This window comes from Vipera ursinii, assembly GCF_947247035.1.
Source record: "Vipera ursinii genome assembly, chromosome: 2".
Lineage (NCBI taxonomy): Eukaryota > Metazoa > Chordata > Lepidosauria > Squamata > Viperidae > Vipera > Vipera ursinii.
The window spans coordinates 264,031,187-264,054,481 of NC_139513.1; the positions used below are offsets into that span (position 1 = coordinate 264,031,187).

The 23,295-nt window shown below is 38.5% G+C and overlaps 1 protein-coding gene across 2 annotated transcripts in view; it reads right to left on the reverse strand.

Annotated features, from left to right (window-relative positions):
- Positions 1-23,295, reverse strand: part of HOMER1 (homer scaffold protein 1) — a gene marked incomplete at its 5' end in the record, with an annotated part of 69,932 nt that overhangs the window by 3,308 nt on the left and 43,329 nt on the right. For both annotated transcript variants that reach the window (XM_083351670.1, XM_083351669.1), the window contains 3 exons: positions 3,421-3,501; positions 9,966-10,076; positions 13,530-13,686. In XM_083351670.1, the coding sequence (XP_083207796.1) occupies positions 3,421-3,501; positions 9,966-10,076; positions 13,530-13,686 (349 nt within the window). The remainder of the gene's footprint in view (positions 1-3,420; positions 3,502-9,965; positions 10,077-13,529; positions 13,687-23,295) is intronic.

The following is a 23,295-nucleotide window of genomic DNA, read 5'->3' on the forward strand; positions in this document are numbered from 1 at the left end:
ACCAGAGGTTTAGTCTTCCAAGCTTTCGGACTTGTGCCGGAGCCCCCATCTTCAGGGAACTTCTGCCTAGCAGAGAGAATACACAGAATACCACACAGAGAATAGCCCAAAGCAAACACTGCTAGAGAGAAGCTTCCTTAGGATGGGCTCCAGTACGAGTCCAAAAGCTTGCAAGATTAAACCTCTGATCCCAGTGACTGACCCAGATTGGATCCTGCAACATTGTCCTGGGACACATATATTTGCTTTCATTCGTCAAAAGGGAATGGGCAATTGCCAAAGCAAACAGTACGATATAAAATAATAAATTATGCACATAAGTAAATATTTTGCCTCTGGCGATGGCAATCTGGTTACTTCCAAGAGATCTAGAACTAAACCATTGGAGACAAAAAAAAAATTAAACTGAAGATTGTGTGTATATATATCTGTTTGGATTTGTTTATTATTTGTATCTGATTCATAAACACACATAAACAAATCACTCAATTTTGTAATTATTTGATTCCATTCTGAAAATCATGTAATTCTAAGTACTTAGTGTCCAGGTTAGCAATATTTTTATGAAGATTTCTATTTAACTTTGGTGACAAATTGTACTACCACCAAAACTGGGTAGCAACAAAGGTGAAGAGAACTCTAGTGCCTAATATATAGTTAAGGGATGATGTCATTACTAAGGAACAAGGCTCATATCCCCATAACTACTGAGATAGAGCACCATGGATGTTATATCATAGAGAGCATGGTTTGAAGGGGACCCATCTTTATCAGTGTTTCTAATACAATTTAGAGGTCCATATAGGCTAAATGTGTATGAACTGCTTCCTCAGTAAGATTTAGCATATCCTACTTTTTAAAAAAGTTAGCAAATATGTATTTTAATAATTTCCCACTAACTGATTTTCAAAATGAGTATAGCTCTGCAAAACCTTTCTTCTCACATCTATAAATTTTGTCATTAAATTCTTCAAGACAATAAACTGATATTTATCTCATGTCAAATAAATAAGCCACTACAACACCTGACTAAGCAATATGCATGCTATTCATAATTGGGCATAAATTCTTCACTCATTACATAGGTAGCTTGTCCAGGCAATTGTAAAATATCAATTGTGAGAATAAATGGAAAAATCTAGCTTCAACCAAAGAGATGTAAACTACCTATGTCTACAGATCATTAAGGAATGTAATATATAAGAATCTGCAAACAAAATTCCACCATATGACAGTATAGTTATGAGTAAAAAGTAATGTTAGCTTCCTGTGAACTCTGAGTTGTCTGCCATGAAAAAACAAGTTTTAGAGTAATAACATCAGCATTTCACAAGTTTAAGCATGTAATTTTTAATCAGCATGAATTAAAAGTCAATCTCCCTCAAGTTAAGTTCAATTTCATAGACTTATTATTAGGTATATTATTGTATGGTGACTTCATAAACTTGTGTTTGGCATAAAAAGTCTTTGGTATCTCTTTACTTTCCTCTGAACAGATCAGCTATTATTAAACACTTACATAAAACTTTTCACACAATGAGTGCTAAGCCTTCTTTAGTTCTTATGAGAAACATGGATTAAAACCTTTTTGCCATTTTGCCATCTTCTTGTTAGCATCAAATGATGCCTGGTGTTAACCCTTCCATCAGTGGCATAGCGTGGGTTGTCAGCACCTGGGGCAAGGCAAGTAATTTGTGCCCCCCAACCTGTGGATTTTAGCACTCGAGTCTGCCGCAGGGAGCCCCGCATCCTGGGCGTCCGCCGCACCCCCCACCCACGCCTCCCCCGGGAAAAGGGGGAAGGTCCGGCATCCCCTCCCTCACGTGCGGCAGAAGCGCCGGGACCCGAGGCCGTGCCAGGAGGCGGGCGGCGCAGCGGAGCCTCCGCTTCAGAGCTGGCGGGGGGGGAGGCTAGGGGCGCCGCCGTCCCTTTCTTACCTCTGATGCCTGGAAGAGAGCGGGACCCGCCAGCGCAGCTGCCTGTCTCGCTCAGGCATGCACCACGGCTGGCCGTGGCTTCCGCCAGGGGCACATCCGGGCGCGGGGAGCAAGAGAGGGGGCCGGCATGACGCCCCGTGAGCTTGGCAGCCCTTGGCCGGAGCTGCGGCTGAGCCTGGAGCCGCACCAGCCTGCACCTGCTGCCCCGGGAGAGCTCGGCTCGCTCCTCTAACCCCCCTGCCGCCACCGCCGCCCCCTCAGCCACGTGCACCGGGCCGCCACCATGGGGGCCGCTCTAGCGCGGAGAGGGGGAGGCCGGTCCCCGTTCGGCCCACCAGCCCCGGGAGAGCCCCGCACGAGCGCCTCGCCAGCCGCTGAACTCTGGCTTTTGAGCAGGAGCGACCTTGCCCTGCTTGCCCTTGCCCGGCGCCAGGAGCAGCCGCTGCCGACTGCCCCACTTTTCGCAAGCCCCGCTACGCCGCCGCCACCTGCCGCGGGGTGAGGGAGTCGGGGCCGCACCGGCGGGCGCTTCTCTGGCAGTGGGGCATGCTGGTGCCCTGCACTGCGCTCCGTCTGCGGGGGCCGCCCTGGGAAAGGTGGAAGTGCAGCTGTGGTCTGGGATGGCTCCGAGCCCTGTCTGGCCGGCTTTGTGCCTCCGTCCCCCAAGAGTAGCTGGTTGTGAGTTGCTGCTTCCCCGAGTGCGCCTCAGCCCCGGATCCCCCCCGCGGGACTCCAGCCGCACGAAGGGTGCTTCGGCGCGTCTTCCATCCCTCCCGAGTGCGAGCACGCCCCCCCAGATGTTGCGCCCGGTGCGGCTGGCCCCCCCTGCACCCCCCACACTACGCCACTGCCTTCCATTCTCTTGACCATATGCTCACAAATACTCTTGGCCGTTCCCTGCCTCATCCTCCTTACTGAACAGCAAGTAATTCAAGCCGCCAGTGTAATTCCCAGACACAAGAGGGAAATAGTTTGGCAATTCTCAAGTCATTAATAGAGTAGCCAAGTACCCATTAACTTGGAAGTGTAAGAAAAAGCCTTGAGTTTAAACCCAGGAGCACAGATTTTATATATCTGGCATGCCTGCCCACTCACATGCCCCTCTGACTTCTTTAAATTTCAGAGGGCATCTTCTTTATCTGCAATAAAAGATTCTAGCTAGTTATCTCTGGGAGTTTGCTGTGATTTACTGCTGAGTCTGGATATGAAATCTGACAGACATTAGGTTAAGTTCCATTTTGACAGAGAACTTGCAGAATAAGCAAGAGAGCAGGTGAGGAGCAGTCTCACATGGAACTTTTGGGTATCCTGATGGAAGAATGGGCTCTGTTGTGCACCTTGCTGCTCTACTGGTACAAGACTGAAGATTTGAAGATGCTATTTAGGGGTGAATGGTACTTTAAAATCTGTCATATTCTACTAGCCTGTGGGTGATGTATGTAGATAAATTAGACTACACAGTTCTCCCACCACTGTTACTTACTTGTAATTTCTGAGTTAAAGAGTCCCTTTGTGCCTGAAGTTCTCTGGCATTGTCAATTTCTTCTCTCAATTTTTCTATTTCCTAAAGAGAATAAAATAGCATATTACCCAAACTGATCAAAACACAGTAACTTTAGCCTTGGACGATTCAACCATATTGATTGATGGATATAGAGGGACTGGCTATTGAAACTAAGTCTTGGAGTCAGCTTTCCAGATGTCAACCACATTAGTTATTTACAGATCCCTGACTACTACTTTCTAGGAGTACTGAAGGAATACTACTGCAGTATACTTTTTTAAAATGTGAAATTCATTATCTGCTCATTTCCACTACATTCACCTTATATTTTATGTTTCTCCTGACTTACTGTACTCTCACCATATATAACAAGCAGATAGGAGCACCTTGTCACACATATCCCACTTTCATTTTTCTGGACCACATACACTCATTACTTTTCTACTAGCATTTTGTCTTAAAATTTCTCCATCCCTCTTTCCCAACTTGTGATTTGGAACATTTGCAATGTTAGATAGATTTTATGATTCAAAGAGTATGGATCTAAAAATTAATTTAGTAAAGAACAAGGTTGATTTGCTGATAGGGAAAATTGTGTGAAATGATTGCACATTATATAAAAATGTTGAAAAACTTCCACAAGTAAATGAATCTGTTGCTGGATATTCATCCATTAGAAAGATTCAATTGTCAGTCTTCAGCGCATTTTGCCAATGACGAATACAATAAGCTTTCTAAAGTAGACCAGACTAGAAAACCAAAGTCACAAATGCTAATATTGCTTTTATTATATATAAAAAGTAACATAATCTTGCAAGTCTGAATATGCTTCCCCTCCTTTCCTATAACTTTGTGAAAACTAGGGAGGCTGCCATCTGAGATGCTTTTTCAAATTGCATTTCTGCCCTAGACTCAGAATTCTTTTATCTGACTATTGTCTTGGTTGGAACTCTTCCTCCTGTTTTTCAAATTATTACCTCTGCCCATTACAAGAACAAGGAAGTGATTTCATGTTACTAGAAAGCAGAACAAAATCAATTTAATGATACAAAAGTAAAACAAAACTGACTGAGGAATTATAATTCAAATTATACAACTGATGATAGAGAAAAGTCTAAATTAGTGGCATAAAACTACAGCCCATTATTGCCTCCAGAATTCTTTTAGCTATCTCCAGAACAATCCAGAGAGGTGGAGGTCCAAAATGTTTTTTTAAAAAATATTTGTATGTTGGGAAGGCTTTTAATGAACTAAATGGCTTATAGCAATTGCTTTAACTCTTCAAAAAATAAAAGTTTAATCAAATCTCATATACTGGCCCTAGCCATTTTTGAACTGTGATTCTCAATGTGGCATGCAAAACTTAGTGCAATCCTTGGGCTGATTGGCATGGCATATTCTTAGTATAAAGGAATGGCAGAAGAATTTTCCTGGTGTTTTGTTTTACGTTTTGCAGAATGCCTAGCAAAAAGCTCTCTCCATAATGCAATATTGTTAAGCAAATTTTAAATGAATGATAATCATTAGGGGGTTGTGCATGAATGATTACCAGCTAGTTAGAACAATAATGAAAAGACTTCTGAAGATATAAACTAAAAAGTTTCAAAAAAGTAAATGGGATTTTATAAAAGGACCAAAGATAACATTCACAAAACTCTGAAATGCAATAAAAAACCTTCTAGCCAAGTATCTAGTAGAAACTTCCCTGAAAACATTTTATTTGAGGGCTCCATGAACTCGTCTTTGAAACATACGGTGTCAATTACTGCTATAGAAAATATAATACACTGCCAAGACCTCAGGAGTGATATAAAAAGGCAATCCCAACTCATTATTTATTCTTTGGGGAGGTGAGCAAGCTCTGCTAGAGGCAGCAAAGCTTTTCTTTGAACTTCCTGCCAATGCACATCCCTCAGAGTATAGAGGTCATTCCAGATATCACAGTCTCAAGAGAGAATACCTTGAATCCTAATAAAGCAGCTTTTCAGGAATTGAAGAGTAATATAGAAAAGCCATTTAAGAAGTGGGTTACAGTTCGTTTGTGCAGCCTTATTGTTCTAAGGAGAATGTGTTGATTCTGTTGCATATGGAAATAAAGATGTGTTCTAATGGAGCAGTGTAAGGCATTGTGAATTACTTAAAAGCCAAGTATTTAGCAACAGAGCACTCTGATCAAACAGTTTAGGATTACATGCTTAGGCATGCCTGAAAGCTGTACTTGTTTAACAGATTTTCCAAAAAACAATACTAAAAGCTTATGCTATTCTGCTGCTACGTATGAACCCAATTCAGTCCTGAAGCTTAATTCTATAGCTGTGTCTGCAGTATTGTCTATGTGTATTATAAATATCTTTTAGGTTATTTTCTTCTTCCTCATTAAAGTGTCTTCATTAAAACTAATTTACTTGGCATAATTTTACTTGTAAAAATATGTCTAAAATTTTTTTAGACATTTTTTTTTTAAAAAAATGTTTTATTGATTTTTACAATCACAATCCCTAGTGCCTAGTGAACATCATGTTGTCTTGGTTCATAATCAGTAATAATTAATTGACAGTCAACAATGATTATTTTTTATAATTCCATAATTAGTATATTAATTAGCAGTATATTTCTTTGATTTTCCCTTCTTCCGATAGTATTCATCAACCTTAAACAAGTATAATTCTTAATATTTTCAATGCATAAATGATTAAATATAGACATTTTTTCATATTTGTACAAATAATAACGTCCATATATGACATTTTTTCTAATCAACTTGTATTGTATTTATAAAAACCATCCTATTAGTTACCATGCATTCTATTTTCATAATTCTTATTTAAGCTTAATTTCCCCTTAATATTCAAACCATTTTTATCAGTCATAATTTTCTCAATATTAATTATCTAAATATCCAAGCTTTCCATTTACATACACCATCCCAATGTTTTCATATTTCATGTGTTATAAAGATACTATACTACTCATTTATAACATCTACATATAATATCTTTTTTGATTGGCTTATATTTCACTTATATTTGTAAAAGTTAACTTGTTAAGTTACTATATATCCTGTTTTCAAAAATTCTTGTTTAAGCTTAATTTCCCCTCAATATTTCAGTCATTCCTCAGCCTAGTTCTCTTCAAATTAATTACCTTTAAATTTCAAACTTTTCATTTACATATATCATCCCAATATTTTTACATTTCATATATTATAAAAATACTATAGTACTTAAATCTCTTATCCCTCTTACTATAGAGCCCCTTTATATCCAAAATTTTCTGTTCTTTTAACCATATTCAAACATGTGTTTACTCATGTAATATTCCATCTGGTATGGTGAATCTGGTTTTCTTCTTTTGCCAAGTAGCTTGCCAAGTTAATATATTTCGCTTGCCAGGAAGTTCCTGTATTTTTGTGGGTATTGTTGGGAGTGAGAAAGACAAATATATGCTTTTTGTCTCCCAAACTCTAATGATTCTCCTGGCAGTTCTATGGTCCATTTTGTTAAATCTTCTTTCTTGTCCTCGGGCTTGTTTTGACGTCCTGACAAATAAAGTATCTTTTCCATTTTTATTGTTATGGCAAAATCCTGTAGATTTTTTTCCTGTTTGTGTTAAGTTGTAATTCTCTTCATTTGTAGCTTCGCTGTTTAAGTCATTTTCTTCAAGTTTGTGTTCTATTATCTGATTCATTTGTTCATTCTTTATCGTCATTTTCTGCGAGTTTTTTGATTGAAGTATAGACTGGAGTTGTGCTCATTTATAACATCAAAGTTGTTTTTAATCTCCTCATGGTTTGAATCCATTGTCATTTGTATCTGTCATAGCATTGCATACATTTCTCCCTGAAAGGTATTTGTCTTGTCTTGGAATATTGCTTCTGGAGGTCTCTGATATTCTAGGCTAGATCTTTCAGGAATAGATATTAGATGTGGTTTCCTGTCATTTTTTTTATAAGTATACAATATCCATATTGTCTCCCCCCTCCAAATAGTCTTTCATCAGTGCTGTAGTCTCTATGATTAGCCTTGTCAAAACAGCCAATCTCAGAATTCAAACAACCCAATCTTATATAGTTCTTATCTTTATATATGGTTTTTGCAATCCAATGTGTTTCCAGTTGTCAAGGCATCAGTGAAAGCAGTATTTTATCACAGTTCTTCTATTTAGGGGTCAGTTATTAACCAGTCAAAATTGCAATCCAGTATATTCAGCCACCTTGAGTCCTTCCTGTAAATTTCCCACTGAAAGATTAGCCAAGAGTCAAAGTTTTTCTTTTTCTGTAAACAATTCTTGAGCTTAAACAGCAGTCACAGTATTTCTTTTTCTGCAAATACTTTATAATCTTATGGCTGGCTCAGTATGTTTTCTTTCTTTGTTCCCAGCTGTCTTCTTGAGAGTTACTAAAGTTCAAGGGAACAGATTATACTTTGTTTCTGGGCATCTTGCCAATTTCTGAATCAGTCTTGTTGATGTTCTATACTCTAATTCTCCACTAGATGTCAGTAGTTGTTTGTTTTCCAGCTTTTTCAAACAAAAACTTCTTTTTTATATAATTTCATCAGAACCCTTTAGGGTGTAAAATCTTAACAATTTTCTAGATTTATTCAGACTGTAGTATTATATATTTCATTTCAATATATTTTTTCCCTCTTAAAAGTTAATTTGCCGCTTCCATCAATGGAGGAATGGGGGTGTAGTCCCTTCCCTTCACTTTCAGAGGATTTCTTACTTTGGGGATCTTTCCCAAGGAATCAGTTACAAAATAGAAGAGAAAAGATCGATACTCTTACCAATTACAAGCACGCTGTTCACCGTTGTTCTAGTTCGTGCTCTTGGACTTCAGCTGCAAGTAGCTTGGGCTAGACACTGGTGTGCAGCTAGCCTTTCTCCTGTCGGGTTAGAGCACAAGTCTGCAACCCGCGGCTCCGGAGCCGCATGCGGCTCTTTCAGCCGTCTCCTGCGGCTCCCAGTCCTCTGACATGTGTAGTCCAAAAAAAAAAAAAAGTGGGACTAAAAAAGTTCAACCAATCAATTCAAATATGCAGGGTAGGTGCATATCTCGCCTTGGCTCCACTCTTCAGTCAAACCCTGTTCTGCACATGCGCACATGTACGGGCATGTGCACACATTTTTTGCGGCTCCCAGTTTTTCCTTTTGTGAGGGAACCGGTTTCGAGTGGCTCTTTCACTGTTTCAGGTTGCTGATCCCTGGGTTAGAGGGATTTCCCCAGATTGAACAGATCAACCGCCATTGTTCGTGTTGGTCAGAGCACCTCTCTTTCTTTGTCGCCTCTCTGGGGTGACTTTTGACCCATTTAGAGTCCCCTGGCAGGGCTTAACTAGCTGTGGGGTGCGGAGCTCCACAATCACACAGCCATGCACTATGGTGCAAAACCAGAAGTCCAAAAAATGTTCTGATTTTTAAGTACCAATTCAAGGATATTGTATTTTTATGCTAATAGCAGAAATTCTCTGGGTAATGTGCAGTCAGTTTGAAAATGTTATATGAGAAAAATAAAACTATATTATAAAAACAAAACAATATAAAAACCAACACAGAGAAAAGCCTAACTGACAAAATAAAAATAAGAAGCAGCAATAATAGTAATATATACTACTGATATACATTTTTATGTACTTTTGAGTAGACTTGTAAAGATGTTTAATCTCAGATATTGTATACATTGTTAATATCTCATTCAGTGTATGCTTCAATCATGCATCAGATTCAACACTACTGTGGGCAATGGAATAAGAAACTTTTATAGAAATCTATTAGAGGATATCTGCAGTTCTGAGTGAGTTTGGTGAAGCCAAATCTACCTTCCCTATGTTTTCTTTCACCCTCCCTTTCTCTTCCGCGCAATACTTAAACTCAAGGGTGTGTAATGCCTACAGGAAAGAGACTAGGGAGTGAGGGATGCATGGCTCACAAAACTCATAGAAAAGAAGGCTGAAATAACCCTTCCCTCAAAGAATTCCCCCTTAAAATTCTGTTACTTCTGTTAGTATTAAAGGATGCCTTTTAAAAATAACTTATGCAAGGACATTTGCATGAATGTGTGTTCGTTTACCTTTGCGGGAGAAGCAATGACTTTAGAAATATTGTAGTTTAAAAACTCTTCAGGTTTTCTTTTTCTTTTTTTTTTGCTAAAGTATAATTGTTGTTAGATGAAAAGGGGACTGTGCTAAGGAAAAAGTAATGCAGGCTGAATGTTCTCCATAATGCTTTGGTTCATACCTTTGATACAAATTTATCTTACATTCTGAACCCAATAGATCTTTTATTAATTGTATAGTCCAGGGGTCAGCAACCTCGGCTCTTTTATGACTCGTGGACTTCAACTCCCAGAATTCCTGAGCCAGCATAGCTGGCTCAGGAATTCTGGGAGTTGAAGTCCACGAGTCATAAAAGAGCTGAGGTTGCCTACCCCTGGTATAGTCACATCAACCTAAAACATTTAATCTTATTATATTCTTATTTTTTTTCTAAAGTAACTACGTGAATCAGTAAATACAACAAAGTACCTCTTCCTTTTTCTTCAGTGTTGCTTCTAATTCTTGTATTGTCTGATTTAATTCTGTTTTATGAGTTTGGACTGCATTTGCCTGACTACTCACACACTCCAGCTCAGTCACCTGTAAAATAATACATATAACAATAATTCAGTAATTAGAAGACTATATGAAAAAAATTGTTCCTTCTGAAATATCTAGATCAAAACACCAATGCCTACTGGATAAAGAGAGGAGGGAAATTACTGTGATACGTGATATTTATAACAAAATAACTAGACAGCACATGACATGTTGGGGTCATATTACAAATATATTTCCTTACCAGATTCCTCAAAGCTTTCAACAATGGCAAAACTCCTAATGTACTTGAAATGTTCTCAAAAATTCAGGGAGATATTCAGAGCTGTATCTGCTTTGAAAGTAGCCCAATTGTATAGTATATTCAAACATCAGGAGCTGAGCACAGGAAATGTTTTATGACATTTTGTATTATTTCACGGGAATCGTGGATCCTGGATTCTGGGTACATTTTGAAAGTTAACCAATTTGAGGTACAAATAGTTTGCCATTGATAGGCATAAATAAATGAATAGATACATTTTTGTTTTGTCTTTCTTCATCCAAGTTCTTAGAGCTACCCCAAACCAAATGGCAATAGCAGCAAAATTAAGATGACAAAACCCAGGCATCTAAATGATCTACTTGGCATTCCTTACAAGTAAATAGAAAATATTCCTAATAAATATTCCTAGGAAGCCACTACACTTAATAGCAATAGAAAACACTGAAGAACATAAACCTTAGGGATAAGAGATCCACCTCTTTGTTAGAGACAAATTAAGTGTCCAGTTAAATGAGTAATCTGTGCTTGGATTTCCATTGTTTCTGTTTTAAATAAAACTTGCCACACTAAATTTTTTAATCATAGCAGTTATGACGTTGCAGTGGTAAAACAATTTGGCGCTCCCTCCCCCCTCTTTTTTTTTTTACTGTAGCTTTGTAGGGCAAAGTAATGACTACTATATGCAGTTTGCGGAAAAAATGGCAGGAAAAAGTTTCACTCCAGCCAAAAGGATACAGCACACAGAATACAGACTAACAGAATTAGAAGGGATCTTAGAGATCTTCTGTTCAAGTAGGAAACTATACAGGTAGTCCTCGACAATAGTTTTCTTAGTGACTGTTCAAAGTTACAACAACACTGAAAAAGTGACATGACCATTTTTCACTGTTACGAGCGTTGCAGCATCCCCACGATCGTGTGATCAAAATTCAGATGCTTGGCAACTGGTTCATATGCTGCTGTATCCGAAGGCCATGTGTTCACCTTTTGCGACCTTCTGACAAGCAAAGTAAATGGGGAAGCCAGATTCGCTTAACAACCATGTTACTAACGTATCACTGCAGTGATTCAGTTAAGAACTGAAGCAAGAAATGTTATAAAATGGGGCAAAATTCATTTAATGAATTCAAATAAATTCATCTAACAACAGAAATTTGGGGCTCAATTATGGTTGTAATTTGAGAACTACCTGTACTATTCCAGACAAATGGCTGTCCAATCCCTTCTTAAAAACCTCCAGTGATACAGCACCCACAATTTCTGGAGGCAAGTCGTTCTACTGATTAATTGTTCTTGCTGACAGGAAATTTCTCCTTAATTCCAGATTAGATCGCTCTTTGTTTAGCTTCCATTAATTTACTTCTTGTTTTGCTCAGGTGCATAGATTAAACCTCATCTTTGTGACAGTCCCTCAAATTCTGGAAGACTGCTACCTTGTCTCTGTGTTAGACTAGACATTCCCAGTTCCCACAAACATTCATTGTATGGTTTAGCCTCCAGTCCCTTAATTACCTTTGTTGCTCTTGTCTGCACTATTTCTAGAGCAGGGGTGTCAAACTGCCGGACGCATCATCTGGAAGCCATGCCCATCCCATTGCCGGCAATGGCAAAACTGTCCCGATACATTGTGCAACGTCACATGACGTTGCGAGTTTGACATGTCTGTTCTAGAGCCTTCATCTTTTTTCTATTGTGGTGACCAAAAGTGGATGGAATATTCCAAAGTTGGTCTTACTAAGGCAATATAAAGTGGTACTAACACTTGACATGATCTGTTGATGCAGCGTAGGGCTGCATTGGCATTGGGGGGAAAAATAGAACTTTCAGGACTTGATCCAAAGTATCCTGTTTTTCATAAAACTCAGCATTTAATTAAAGGAGGATCAGGTAAATGTTTGGTGGCTTTGATTGAACTTTTTTAGTTTCATTGGCCATCGGGAGGTACCACATAACCCTTCTGTCCTATTAGAACTCATCTAACATAGGTAATCAGATGTTATTCTATGGGATTCAAGCATCTATTGGGAATTGAATTTCTGGATCTGGTATTCTTTCAAAGCTGCAGATAGAGGTACAGTAAATATATGCCCTCAATTTTCAAGGTTTAGGGTTTGAAAGGGTTTGTTGTTTGATGGGCACTAAGCTTTTTGATAATTTTTGACACCATATTAGCTTGGTTTGAACTGTTGATTTTGGTAATTTGTTAGTGGAAGGATTAATGCAGTTATGGAGTGCATTAGAAGAAGCACTTTATCAAAGTTGCATGAAGGCCTTATTCCCATCAACACTGATGAGACTCTATGTGGAGTACAGTGTACAATTGTAGCCACTATTTCCAAAAAGATGCTGACAAGTTGGAACAGAGCCAGGGCAACAAAGATGATACAGGTACTTGTGGACGTATCCTATGAAGACAGGCTGAAGAAACTTGGGAGATTCAGTCTGGAGGAAAAAAAAATTCAAGGAAGACATGATATCCATATTCAGAAACATAAAAGAGTGCCAAGGGAAAGATGGGCAGAAATGATTCTCAATTACTACACAAATCAGGGCTAAAAGTAATAGGCACAAATTGCAGCTATCTTGATTTTGTTTAATTATAAGGAATCTTTCTCTGACAGTATGGCTTATATAATAGTGGAACAGTCTACTTACAGAGGTAGTGATTTTACCATCTGTGTAGACTTTGAAGAAGAGGCAACACAGCCACCTCCTGAGAAACATTTATTTGGCTTTTCAAACAATTTCAGGAACTTGGAACAAATTACCCTTATGGATCTTCCAATGCCACAGTTTCATGAATGTATGACTGATTACCCATTCACAGACAATCATCACCAGGCATCAGTTTTGGAAGGTATGTTTTGTGCTGCCAGGCTTAGTAAAGGCTTGCTTGTCCAGTCATCAGTTAATCATGTTGTAAGGTAGCTAACACATCATCAGAGACTGCTCATAATAATAAGTATTAAAATTTTGGGATAATTAGTACATAATAATTATATTACTCAAGCATTTCTTTCAATAATGGGGAATCAGTATGGAGACAGAACACCTGGATGTACTTGAAGTTTCCACAGTCTTTAATTTCAGAAAAGGGCAAATAAAACTTCATATGGATGGATTTTGTTAGTCATTAGATGAACTGATAACCTACTATAATAATATTTTAGTGACACCTTTCCTCAAGTCATAGCTATAACAGTTTCACTACACAAGTGATGTCAACTCACTCGTTTATGTAGACGCTCTGCTTCCTCTTGATACGCAGCAAGCTGCTGTTTCCATTGTTTCACATTGGCAGTGGACTCAAGGAGAGCTGCTGTCAGCTTGGCATTGTTGCCCTTTAGTGTAGCAAGTTCTGCTTCCCAGTGCTTGCTGATTGCCGAACTAAAGACAAAATTAGAGTGGCCACATTAATAAGCATCCCTCAGATGTTGTCTGACCCTTTTTTAATGGATGACTTTACTATACAATATAATATCGTCTACATCATATTGCTTTTCAGACTGAAGAGATAGTATGGTGGTATGGACATTTTTTTAGACCCAGAGTTAAAGTTATAAAGTTTTTACCTGTTTGAAACTTATGTGACCAATATTTTGGAAAAGAAAGGGACATTTATGCAGATATTTTTCCAACAGAAAGATCCTAAATGCATTTTTGTATATCATATGTCTGTATTTGCATCATACATTCATATCAGAGCTCTGCTACAGTTGTTGTTCTAGACTTTCCTTTCTCCACTGCAATGTGAAATATCATTTATTTGAATCAAATATATTTGTTGTTCGAAACATATTCCTTGTCTTACAGTTCAAGTAGAGACCAGACTTTGAAAAGCTATTTCACAGGCCTAGTAATGAAGATTTGTATTGGGAAACTATTTCAATACATCCATGTATAGCTTAAATATTTCAGTCAATGAATGTTGGCTAAAAATAAAATTGCAAATAGTGGAATTGTGTCTGAAGTGGAACCTATAGTTACAGTTTAACTCAGCGCTATATTTTTTTGCTCTGTGTGTGTGTGTTTGTGTATGTGTGTAAGAGAGGGGGGGGAGGAGGGATGGTTTTGTGGAAGCAGTGTGCGCACTCGCCCACTACTTGCACAAGTGGAGTTGCATGCACGCTCAGACACTGCTTCTGCAGCCAATTCTGAATGGGCTGTGGCCCGGTAGTGGGGACGCCTGACCTAGATGGTGGAATGTGAGCAACATATACAAAATATTTTTTTGCCATCCATTCAATCATCTCCAATTCTTGAAGACTGCCTGGACAAGTCCAATTAATAGGAAAAAGGTAAAAATGATTTGTTGTTTTTCCCATCAGTCCTATGGTGCATGTGCCAAAAGGTGTTAAGGTGTTAGGACAACTCACTGCTGCTGGCTTGCTGCCACAGCCTTGCCACCGCTGTCTCACTGTGGAAAACTCACTGTGGGACAATTCCTTTTATTAGTTATATCAGTCTAATGTAATATAATGGGAAAATGCTGGAGGCAATTCTTCCTCCTCTTAGCTCAGACTGGGGGGAAAAATTGGGGAGCACAAAGCGGGAAGGGAAAGAAGGACTCTCCCCCCCAAGAAAAAAGATAATTGGGAGAGAGTCACACACTTTTCAGTACACAAGAGTCTCTACTACAGAGTTCAAGGAGTATTGGTGGAGGGGTGGTAGTAAGCCAGATCAAAAAGGGAGGGAGGGAGGAGGACGAAGAGCAGGAGTTTCCCCTAGTATCTGGCATTCTTCCACAGTGAACTGTCCTGTGGTGAGTTGCCCGCAGTTAGTCGGCCATGGTGAGCCAGGGTGATGAGTTATCCCATTCCAGTTAAGGACAGTCATTGTAGCAGGACCAAAATCTATGTATGGAAATCACACTCTTGCTTTCTCAGGCAGGCAGTGTGAAATTTAAAAAAAAGTCAATCAAGGAATGTGGTAACCATCATTCAGGCAGAATATCTGCTGACATCATTGCCAAAGTAAAAACTAGATTGAAATTCAGACAGAAACTTCTTAAGTTAGTTTCATTTCTAGCCAGTTCCAGTTCAGGAGTCAAGCAACTTAAAAGTTTCTGCTGTATGGCAGAACCCATGGCCTCTACTTTCTCTCTTCATTAACAAAAACCACAACAACAAGAAGTCAAATTTCTATAGGCCAACCTGATGACAGAAATAGTATATGGAAATTTTAATTTGGAGCAAAAATTGTGTCAAGGTATTGATTTAACAGTTAACCAGCTTATGTAATGTAAGATATAAGATGTAATGATGGGAATAACTCAGCAGGGTCTGTGTCTCTTTAAGAGTCTTTGTATAAAGGGAAGGCTCTGCTGATGTGTTCTCTTTCTTCCATTTCCTGCTGTAACTATGGTTTGTTGGATCCTGACGTATTAGCTCATGTATGTGTATTGTTCCTGGTGTATGATATTGTAGATAGTATAAGATAAACCACCATTTACTATAGACCATTGTTTACTGTTTTTACTCCTGGGTTATCTCGCGCAATAAGAGTGTGCATGCTCTGACAGGTTATGGGTCCAGAGAGAGGAGAAACCCAGTGATAGCTTGACCCAGAGTCAGAGGAATTAAGGCTTGTGGTTTGTTGTGTTTTATGGTGATAGCAGGCAACATGAACTCCATCAGCGTAATGGGAGGAGGTTTCGGAATATCTTGTCTGAATGAGACAAACTACCTCTCCTGGTGTCTGAAAATGGAGATGTACCTGTAAAGGGAGGAGTTGTGGATGATAGTTGCTGATCTACCTACAGCTCTGGATAATGGGGACCGGAGAAAGAATGAGAAAGTATTGGCCAGCATAATCCTGAGTTTGGAGGATAGCCAGCTGATACACATGAGGGGTCTCCAGTCTGCTAAAGAGTGCTGGGAAGCTTTGCATAGTGTGTACGTGAGAGAGATTATGAGCAGCAAAGTAATGCTGACAAGAAAGCTATATAAGGCCCAGCTGAAACTGGGGAAGAGCATGTCTGCTCATTTGCAGTCCATGAGGAAGACATTCCTAGAGTCAGAAGAAAGAGGAATGACTTTTACTGAGGCACACAAGGTGTATGTGGTGCTCAGTTCATTGGACACTTTATGGGATGTCCTAATGACCAGTTTAGAGTCCATGCAAGAGAGGGACTTAACCATGAGTTATTTGACTAGCTGGTTGCTGGAGGAGGAACACAAATGGCTAGAGAGGCAGCAGAGAGGGGGTGACAATGCACAGACCAGGCCTAAAACTGCAACATTCAAAGATGCCAGTACAGCAGCCGAGAATGTTTACATGGTGAAACGCTGCTTCATGCGTGGCTCTACAGAGCATCTCCAGAGATGCTGCCCTGAGAGGAGAAACAGAGGAGCAGTGAAACAAAGTAATAGAGCTACACAACCAACATTTTCCCTGACAGCAACATTAACTGAAAAATACACTTGGCTGTTGGACAGTGGGGTGAGTCAGCATATTGCGAATGACCCACAAATGTTTTCAAACCTAAGACCAGCTAAACAAATATTTGTTAGTTTGGCTAATGGACAACAGTCTGCTGTTAAAGGGGAAGATAAAGTTTATGTACTTGTATTGGAGAAACATTGGATAAATGTATTATATATACCATAGTTAGACCATAATTTACTCAGTATTTTGAGCTTGGATAATATGGGGTATGAAGTACTGTTTGCAAATGGTCAATACACCATCAGGAAAAGTAGGAGGATTTGTACACAAGGTATTCAGCTGGATAATTTATATGTGTTAGGAAAGCAGCAGTATGGTTGTGCACAAACACTTACAAACACTCCCACGCATGATAATTGCGTACATTTATTACACAGGAGTTTAGGTCATGCTAGTTTTAGAGTGCTACAAAGGATGCCAGAACTAGCTGAAGGACTACACATTAAGTGATGCAACACATATTTACATTGCGCTACTTGTAAGGAGTCAAAGTCCAGAGTGTATCCTGTGAGTAAGAAAAGCTCAAGGCAAACAAAAAGAATTTTGCAGTTAGTGCATGCTGATTTAATTGTTCCTATGGCACCCTCTCTAGGAGGGGCTAGGTATGTACTATCTTAGTAGATGACTACACCAGATATGGTTTTTGCTATTTATTAAAGAGCAAAACAGAAATTCTACAACAGTTCAAGCAATGGGTGAACTGTGTAGAGCAAAGATATGGCCTAAAGTATGCCAGCTGCAAACAGACAGGGAACAGAGTTCATGTCTGACAATTTCCAATTGTCAGGAACTTAGGTATAAGGCATAGATGTATGAATCCATACTCGCCAGCAGAAAATGGAGTGGCTGAATAGAGGAATACTGTACTACAAACCATGAAAGACTCACTGCTGGCAGATGTAGGAATGAGTAAAACATACTGGGGGAAAGCCATGAAAACAGCCAACTATCTAGTAAACAGGATATGGAGTGTTGCTATCAATGAAATTCCGTATTACCTGTTATATGGAAGGAAACCTTCATTGGCTCACCTAAGAACATTTGGCAGTTATGCCTGGGTGGATATTCCCAAAAGCACCAGAAGGAAGGGACAGAAAAAGGCCAGGAAACCTAGGTTTGTTGGATATGAGCCAGGTTCCAAAGGATATAGATTCACAGATGGAACAAAGAAGGTTGTGATTTCAAGGTCTGCTAGTTTTGCAGAAGAAAACAATTGGGACAGGGTGCATGCTAATACTGAAGTGTTCATGCCAACATGTAGCGCTAGTTCTCAGGAAGGAGAGGCTACACAAAGCTCAATGAAGGAAGAACAGAATAGCAGGTCAGAAATAGTAGGAATAGAAGAGGATAGACCTGAGGTAAAGAGAGAAGTTGCAAAAACACAGGAATAGATTATACTGAGGAGGCCTGAACGTAGCAATAAAGGCGTACCTCCTGACCGGTTCTCAACAAGTGGGGTTAGAGCATATAGTGTAAGGTATGAACCCCGTAATTACCAAGAGATGTTATCAATGCCTAAAGCAGAACAGGATAAATGGAAGGAGTCTATGGACAGAGAAATGGAGTCTATGAATGTGTATCAGGTGTTTACCCTTATGAGATTAAAATGTTCATTATGATGAAGTGTTTGCACCAACAGTAAGAGGTGAGACCTTAAGGCTAGCATTGGCTTTAGCAGCTGCATGCAGTTATAACATATATCATTTCTATATTACCACTGCACCCTGGATATGTATATAAATTGAATAAAGCCATATATGGGTTAAAACAGTCAGCAAGAAACTGGAATCAGTATTTAGATGCTGCTCTCAAAGAGTTAGGTTTTAGAAGCAGCAAGACAGATCCATGTTTGTACACTGCACAGTATAAGGGTGCAGAATGTTTTCTGTTAGCTTATGTTGATGACTTGTGTTTTATTACTAAGAATCGCTTCCAGGTTGATTCCCTTGTCAAGCAACTTGAAAGGAAGTTCCAATTAAAAAGCATGGGGGAAATAAAGAATTATCTAGGTGTGGAGATAAGAAAACCAGAACAGGGAGGATATGCGTTAAGCCAAACAAGGAAAATAAAACAGCTTTAGAAAAGTATGATACACTAGGCTGTAACAGTGTATTACCTCCTATAACACCAAGCTTCCAGAATGATATAGCAGATGACACAAATGTGACCAAGAAGTGTACCAATCAGCTATAGGTAGCTTATTGTATATATCCCAATAGTCAAGACCAGATATAGCCAGTGCGGTTAGCATTTTGAGTCGGCACACTTCAGTACCCAAATAACAATACAGGTTAGGGATAAAAAGAATATTCAGATATTTAAAAGGCACAATGGAACTAGGACTAAGGATAAGGCCACATAAATTGGTGAAAGGAAGTGATGGAAAGAAGGGTAGTTGACAAGGATAAAAAATATGGAGAGGTACAATTAATGGTAGTGATGTAAACTAGATTTAGTTGTATTTACTTTTCTTTTAATATTATGCTTATTCCTTTTCTGCAATTTGCATAATATTGCATGCCCTCTAATTCAGGAATATAATGAGCATATAGTAATGGAGAGATACATTCCTTTAGGTTCTTTTTTTATTTTATGTATGTATGCTTGTATCTTACCACCCAAAATCCATAGGTTGGATTTAAAACTAACAAACCTATCTTTCCAAATCCATATGTATCAGAAAGCTTTTGAAGAATGTGGATGTGGAGCAGTGGATACATTTCTCATGTAGCTCATTCTGAAGTGGGTGGAGCTGGTGGTGATGATGAAAAGAAAAGGAGGAGTCCGTAAATGTTGGATGGATTCTGGCAATGTTATGAGGCTCTTCTTCCTTTATTCCCATAATTGACACTTATCCCTCCAGACAATATGAATACAATGTTGTACATACTCACCACGCCAGACCCTTCCAGGATAAGCAACATTCTGCAAAGTGCAGAAAATGAAGGAATGTGTATATGAATGGCTTCTCTTAATTTTTAGCAATTCCTCTTAAAAAAGTTAATCTGTACCATTTGCCTTAGAAAGCAAAATGTTCCCCATCAACAAATATTGGAGGCTGGGGGTTGGTGTAAATTATATTTGGCTACATTCTTTTCCTTATCTCATTAATTTAATACTCATTCTTATCTGCAAGGGGCTTCAAAGATTTTTTTCCGTGTCCTTGTGCAAAGCTTTTTTCTAAAGCTGCTACCTCTTTGACTTCATTGCATCTCAGTCCTTTCCCACTCTGATATCAGGATCTTTTCCTTTATGCTACTCCCCTCCAGTTCTTGCTCTCCCTCTTTCAATCTTTTTAAGCCTCGTTGTTTAACCTTTTCCCCTCTACATTATTTTTCTTTATGCTTGTCCAGGATTTTTGACTCATCCTCATATACTCTCTTCTTGAGTTTGGCTAATAGAATACAGTAACTATTGTCTTTATGACTAAAGAGTCAGTTCACTACTTTTTTGGGGGGAGGAGTATGAAGTCAAAGATAATTCTGATTTAACTATAATCCTGTAAGATTACTTCCTCTATATTACAAATTGGGAGGATGCTGAGGAAAAGAGGGGTCTGTCACAATAGGTATATAATTAAAATGTGAGGCTTCTGATTTGTATATAGTTTCTGAGGCTTCAAACCTATGGACCTTGATTATGTCCATTGAACTAGTCTGTAAGCAACTACATTATACTGTCTCTGAAGTGTATCTAGGTTAAAACTCTTTTTCCCAACTAAACTATTACTGGATATTGATTATTGCTCTAAGTAAATTTACAGACACCTAATCAGGGAATGAGTAGCATTTTTCTCCTTTCTATTTTACAACTGCTGTTTCCTCTGTATAGGACCGTTTTTTGGTCCAGCTTATTACTTATTCTAAACTATTTTAGGTTCCAGAGAGACAATCTACCACCTTCACAAATTTTTCTGAAAGGTCCATCCTTCCAGATACTTCCCATCAGTTCTTCATCTTCTTTCTTTCCCAGTGTTATAAAAGAACAAGATGGAACAGCTGACTCCTAACTTTTGACAGTAATCCCAAGACTCCTCTCTATCTGGAAGCAATTCATATTTTCTAGAACCACTTACAATTTACTAGTTCTCTATTTTCTTTAAAGTCCAATTCTGTATGATGCCTTCTTGATAATAAAGGGACTTTTCATTCATCTTGCAGAAAGTGGAATACTTGTATGTTCCCTTACTAAGTTTACATTTAAACTAAAAAAATGTTTGCTAAAATTTCCATATTTCATAACAGAAAATTTCTGGCGAATTAAAAGAAGCCAATACCTATAGTCTCCTAGATCTATTTTGCTGGGATATTGTTTGGGGAACCTTAAAAATGTTCCTGATATGTTAATGGACCATACAGTGGAGATCTATATTATTTGTGATAGAGAGGCAGCAAGTCTAAGAAAGATGTTTTTCACGAAGTATTTAGAACATATTTGTAATGAACAAATGTCTAAAGTCAATATCTGTTTATAAACAGCTTGATAATGAAAATCATTGAGGCATAATGCATAAAATATATGTGCAGAAATGAATGAGAAATACTTTAGTTTGCTTATGTATCAATCAAGCATGTCAGGATGGCTTAATGTATGGAATTTTGACATGTAAGAGCAGTCTGTGAACAGATAATAGAACGAGTTTAAGTATATAGTTGCTGTGGTGCTATATATTTTATTAGACATATGACATTTAAAAAAATAAATACTTAAAATATTGTGATAAATGCACTTCTGTTTTTTAGAAGATAAACAAAATTTATATTTATTTATCTTTTAATTCTGGTGTGAGTCACAACCAGATGACCGAAGAACTGCAGAATTAAACTGATAAAACTAATAATATACTGTAGAACTAATAGAACTAATAACATAGACCTAATTCTAAATGTGTCATGCACAGGAGACAAAATGCATGTGTAGATATAGATGGAGCTATGGAATTATTGTCTGACATCTAGGCTATTGATTTACAATCCATCATATGGTTTGGTCCTGTCCCTCCATGATGCTCAACAATTGAATGAAACTGATGGAAGAGGCTATCTCAACTGAACGGAGTGTCATCCATATACTGATGGTATCTCATCCAATTTCAGGAACCCTTGAACCTTGTCTAAGTCAATTGTACAGTGAATGAGAAAGAACAAGTCAAAGGTTACCTAGATTTCAGAATAAAAGTGCTGCTAGTAATGAAGAATCTCGGTTTGAATATTGGAACTCAGCCTGTTTGAGATACACTGCATTCTCCTTGAGAGTGCAGGGTGATAATGTGACTGTGCTCCTTGACCCTCAGTTGTCACTGTATTTGCAGGTGACAGCTTTAACAAGGAATGGCTTTGCAACATGTGCTTTATTACTTTTCCTGATTTGGTAGTGTTGATCCACAACATAATATCATCCAGGCTTGATTACTGCAATATCTTCTACATGGGATTAACCTTGAAAACTAGTTAAAAGTTGGAACAGGTGCAAATATGCAGCTAGATTGCTAACATTGCCTGTATTAAAAGATCTCTGCTGGTTGCCAACTGCTTATCAAGCACAATTTAAACTTAAATGGCTTAGTGATCTGGTTATCTAAGGGATTGGGTCTCCTCTTACAAAACTATCCAGTTATTAAGACTGGCAAGAGATGCTATCTTAAAAGTGTTCTTGCTGTCAAAGGCTCATCTTTCTGGCTCAGGCAGAGGGGCTGGAGATTCTGAGAGCAGAAATGCAGAGAATGTAATGAGCTTTGTTGAACCTCATTTCAACAAACAGTTCAAGAGAGTGTGGGAAAAAAAGGTCAAGGCATTTCCACACAGAAGGAGGTTTAGAAAATGAACATGAAGTATCTGAAGTAGGCATAGGTATTAGTTTTATGTCATCTCCTTCAGACTGTCAAAGCCTGTTTATAGCTATATTACGGTTGTCTAGAGAGCTGCTTTTTCCAGATGTCACCTTGATTTATGAATTAAATATTCCATGAAGTAATTATTAAAGTTCAATTACTTTAATAGTTTAAATTCAACAGAAGTTAAATTATGGTAATAATTTTATTATTTACTTTATTTACATCTGATTCTTATTTACCTTGCTACAAGAAATAATGCACTAAAATACTTTCATCCTAGTAATGATGATAATGAAACTGCAAATTATATTGCCTAAAAATAGGAGGTGGGGAACCTTTTGACAAGTAAGGATAGCATAACATTGGAAGGTAGGGAAATGAGGGCTCCAACATGGTAGTTGCCTCACCACACATTTGATCAGGTGGAGCTTTGGAGAGCATTTGGGGAATTCTTTGAGTTTATTCAGGACTTATCTCAGTTGTTATACATTTTCCACTTCCAAGTGGGGGAACTTGTGTTGTTATTTTTAGCCGTCGTGGTCACAGACACTTCCAAGGGGCCCTTGGGGATTCTGAGTAGCCCTAGTGGTTTGGATTGCTCATTCTTGCCTTATAAAAGCTACATTTGAAGAACTAAGAATAGGGACAGAAATATGGAATATCTGGACATAGGTGTATTCCAGGGAGAAGAATTTTATCTTTCACAATTTGTCAAA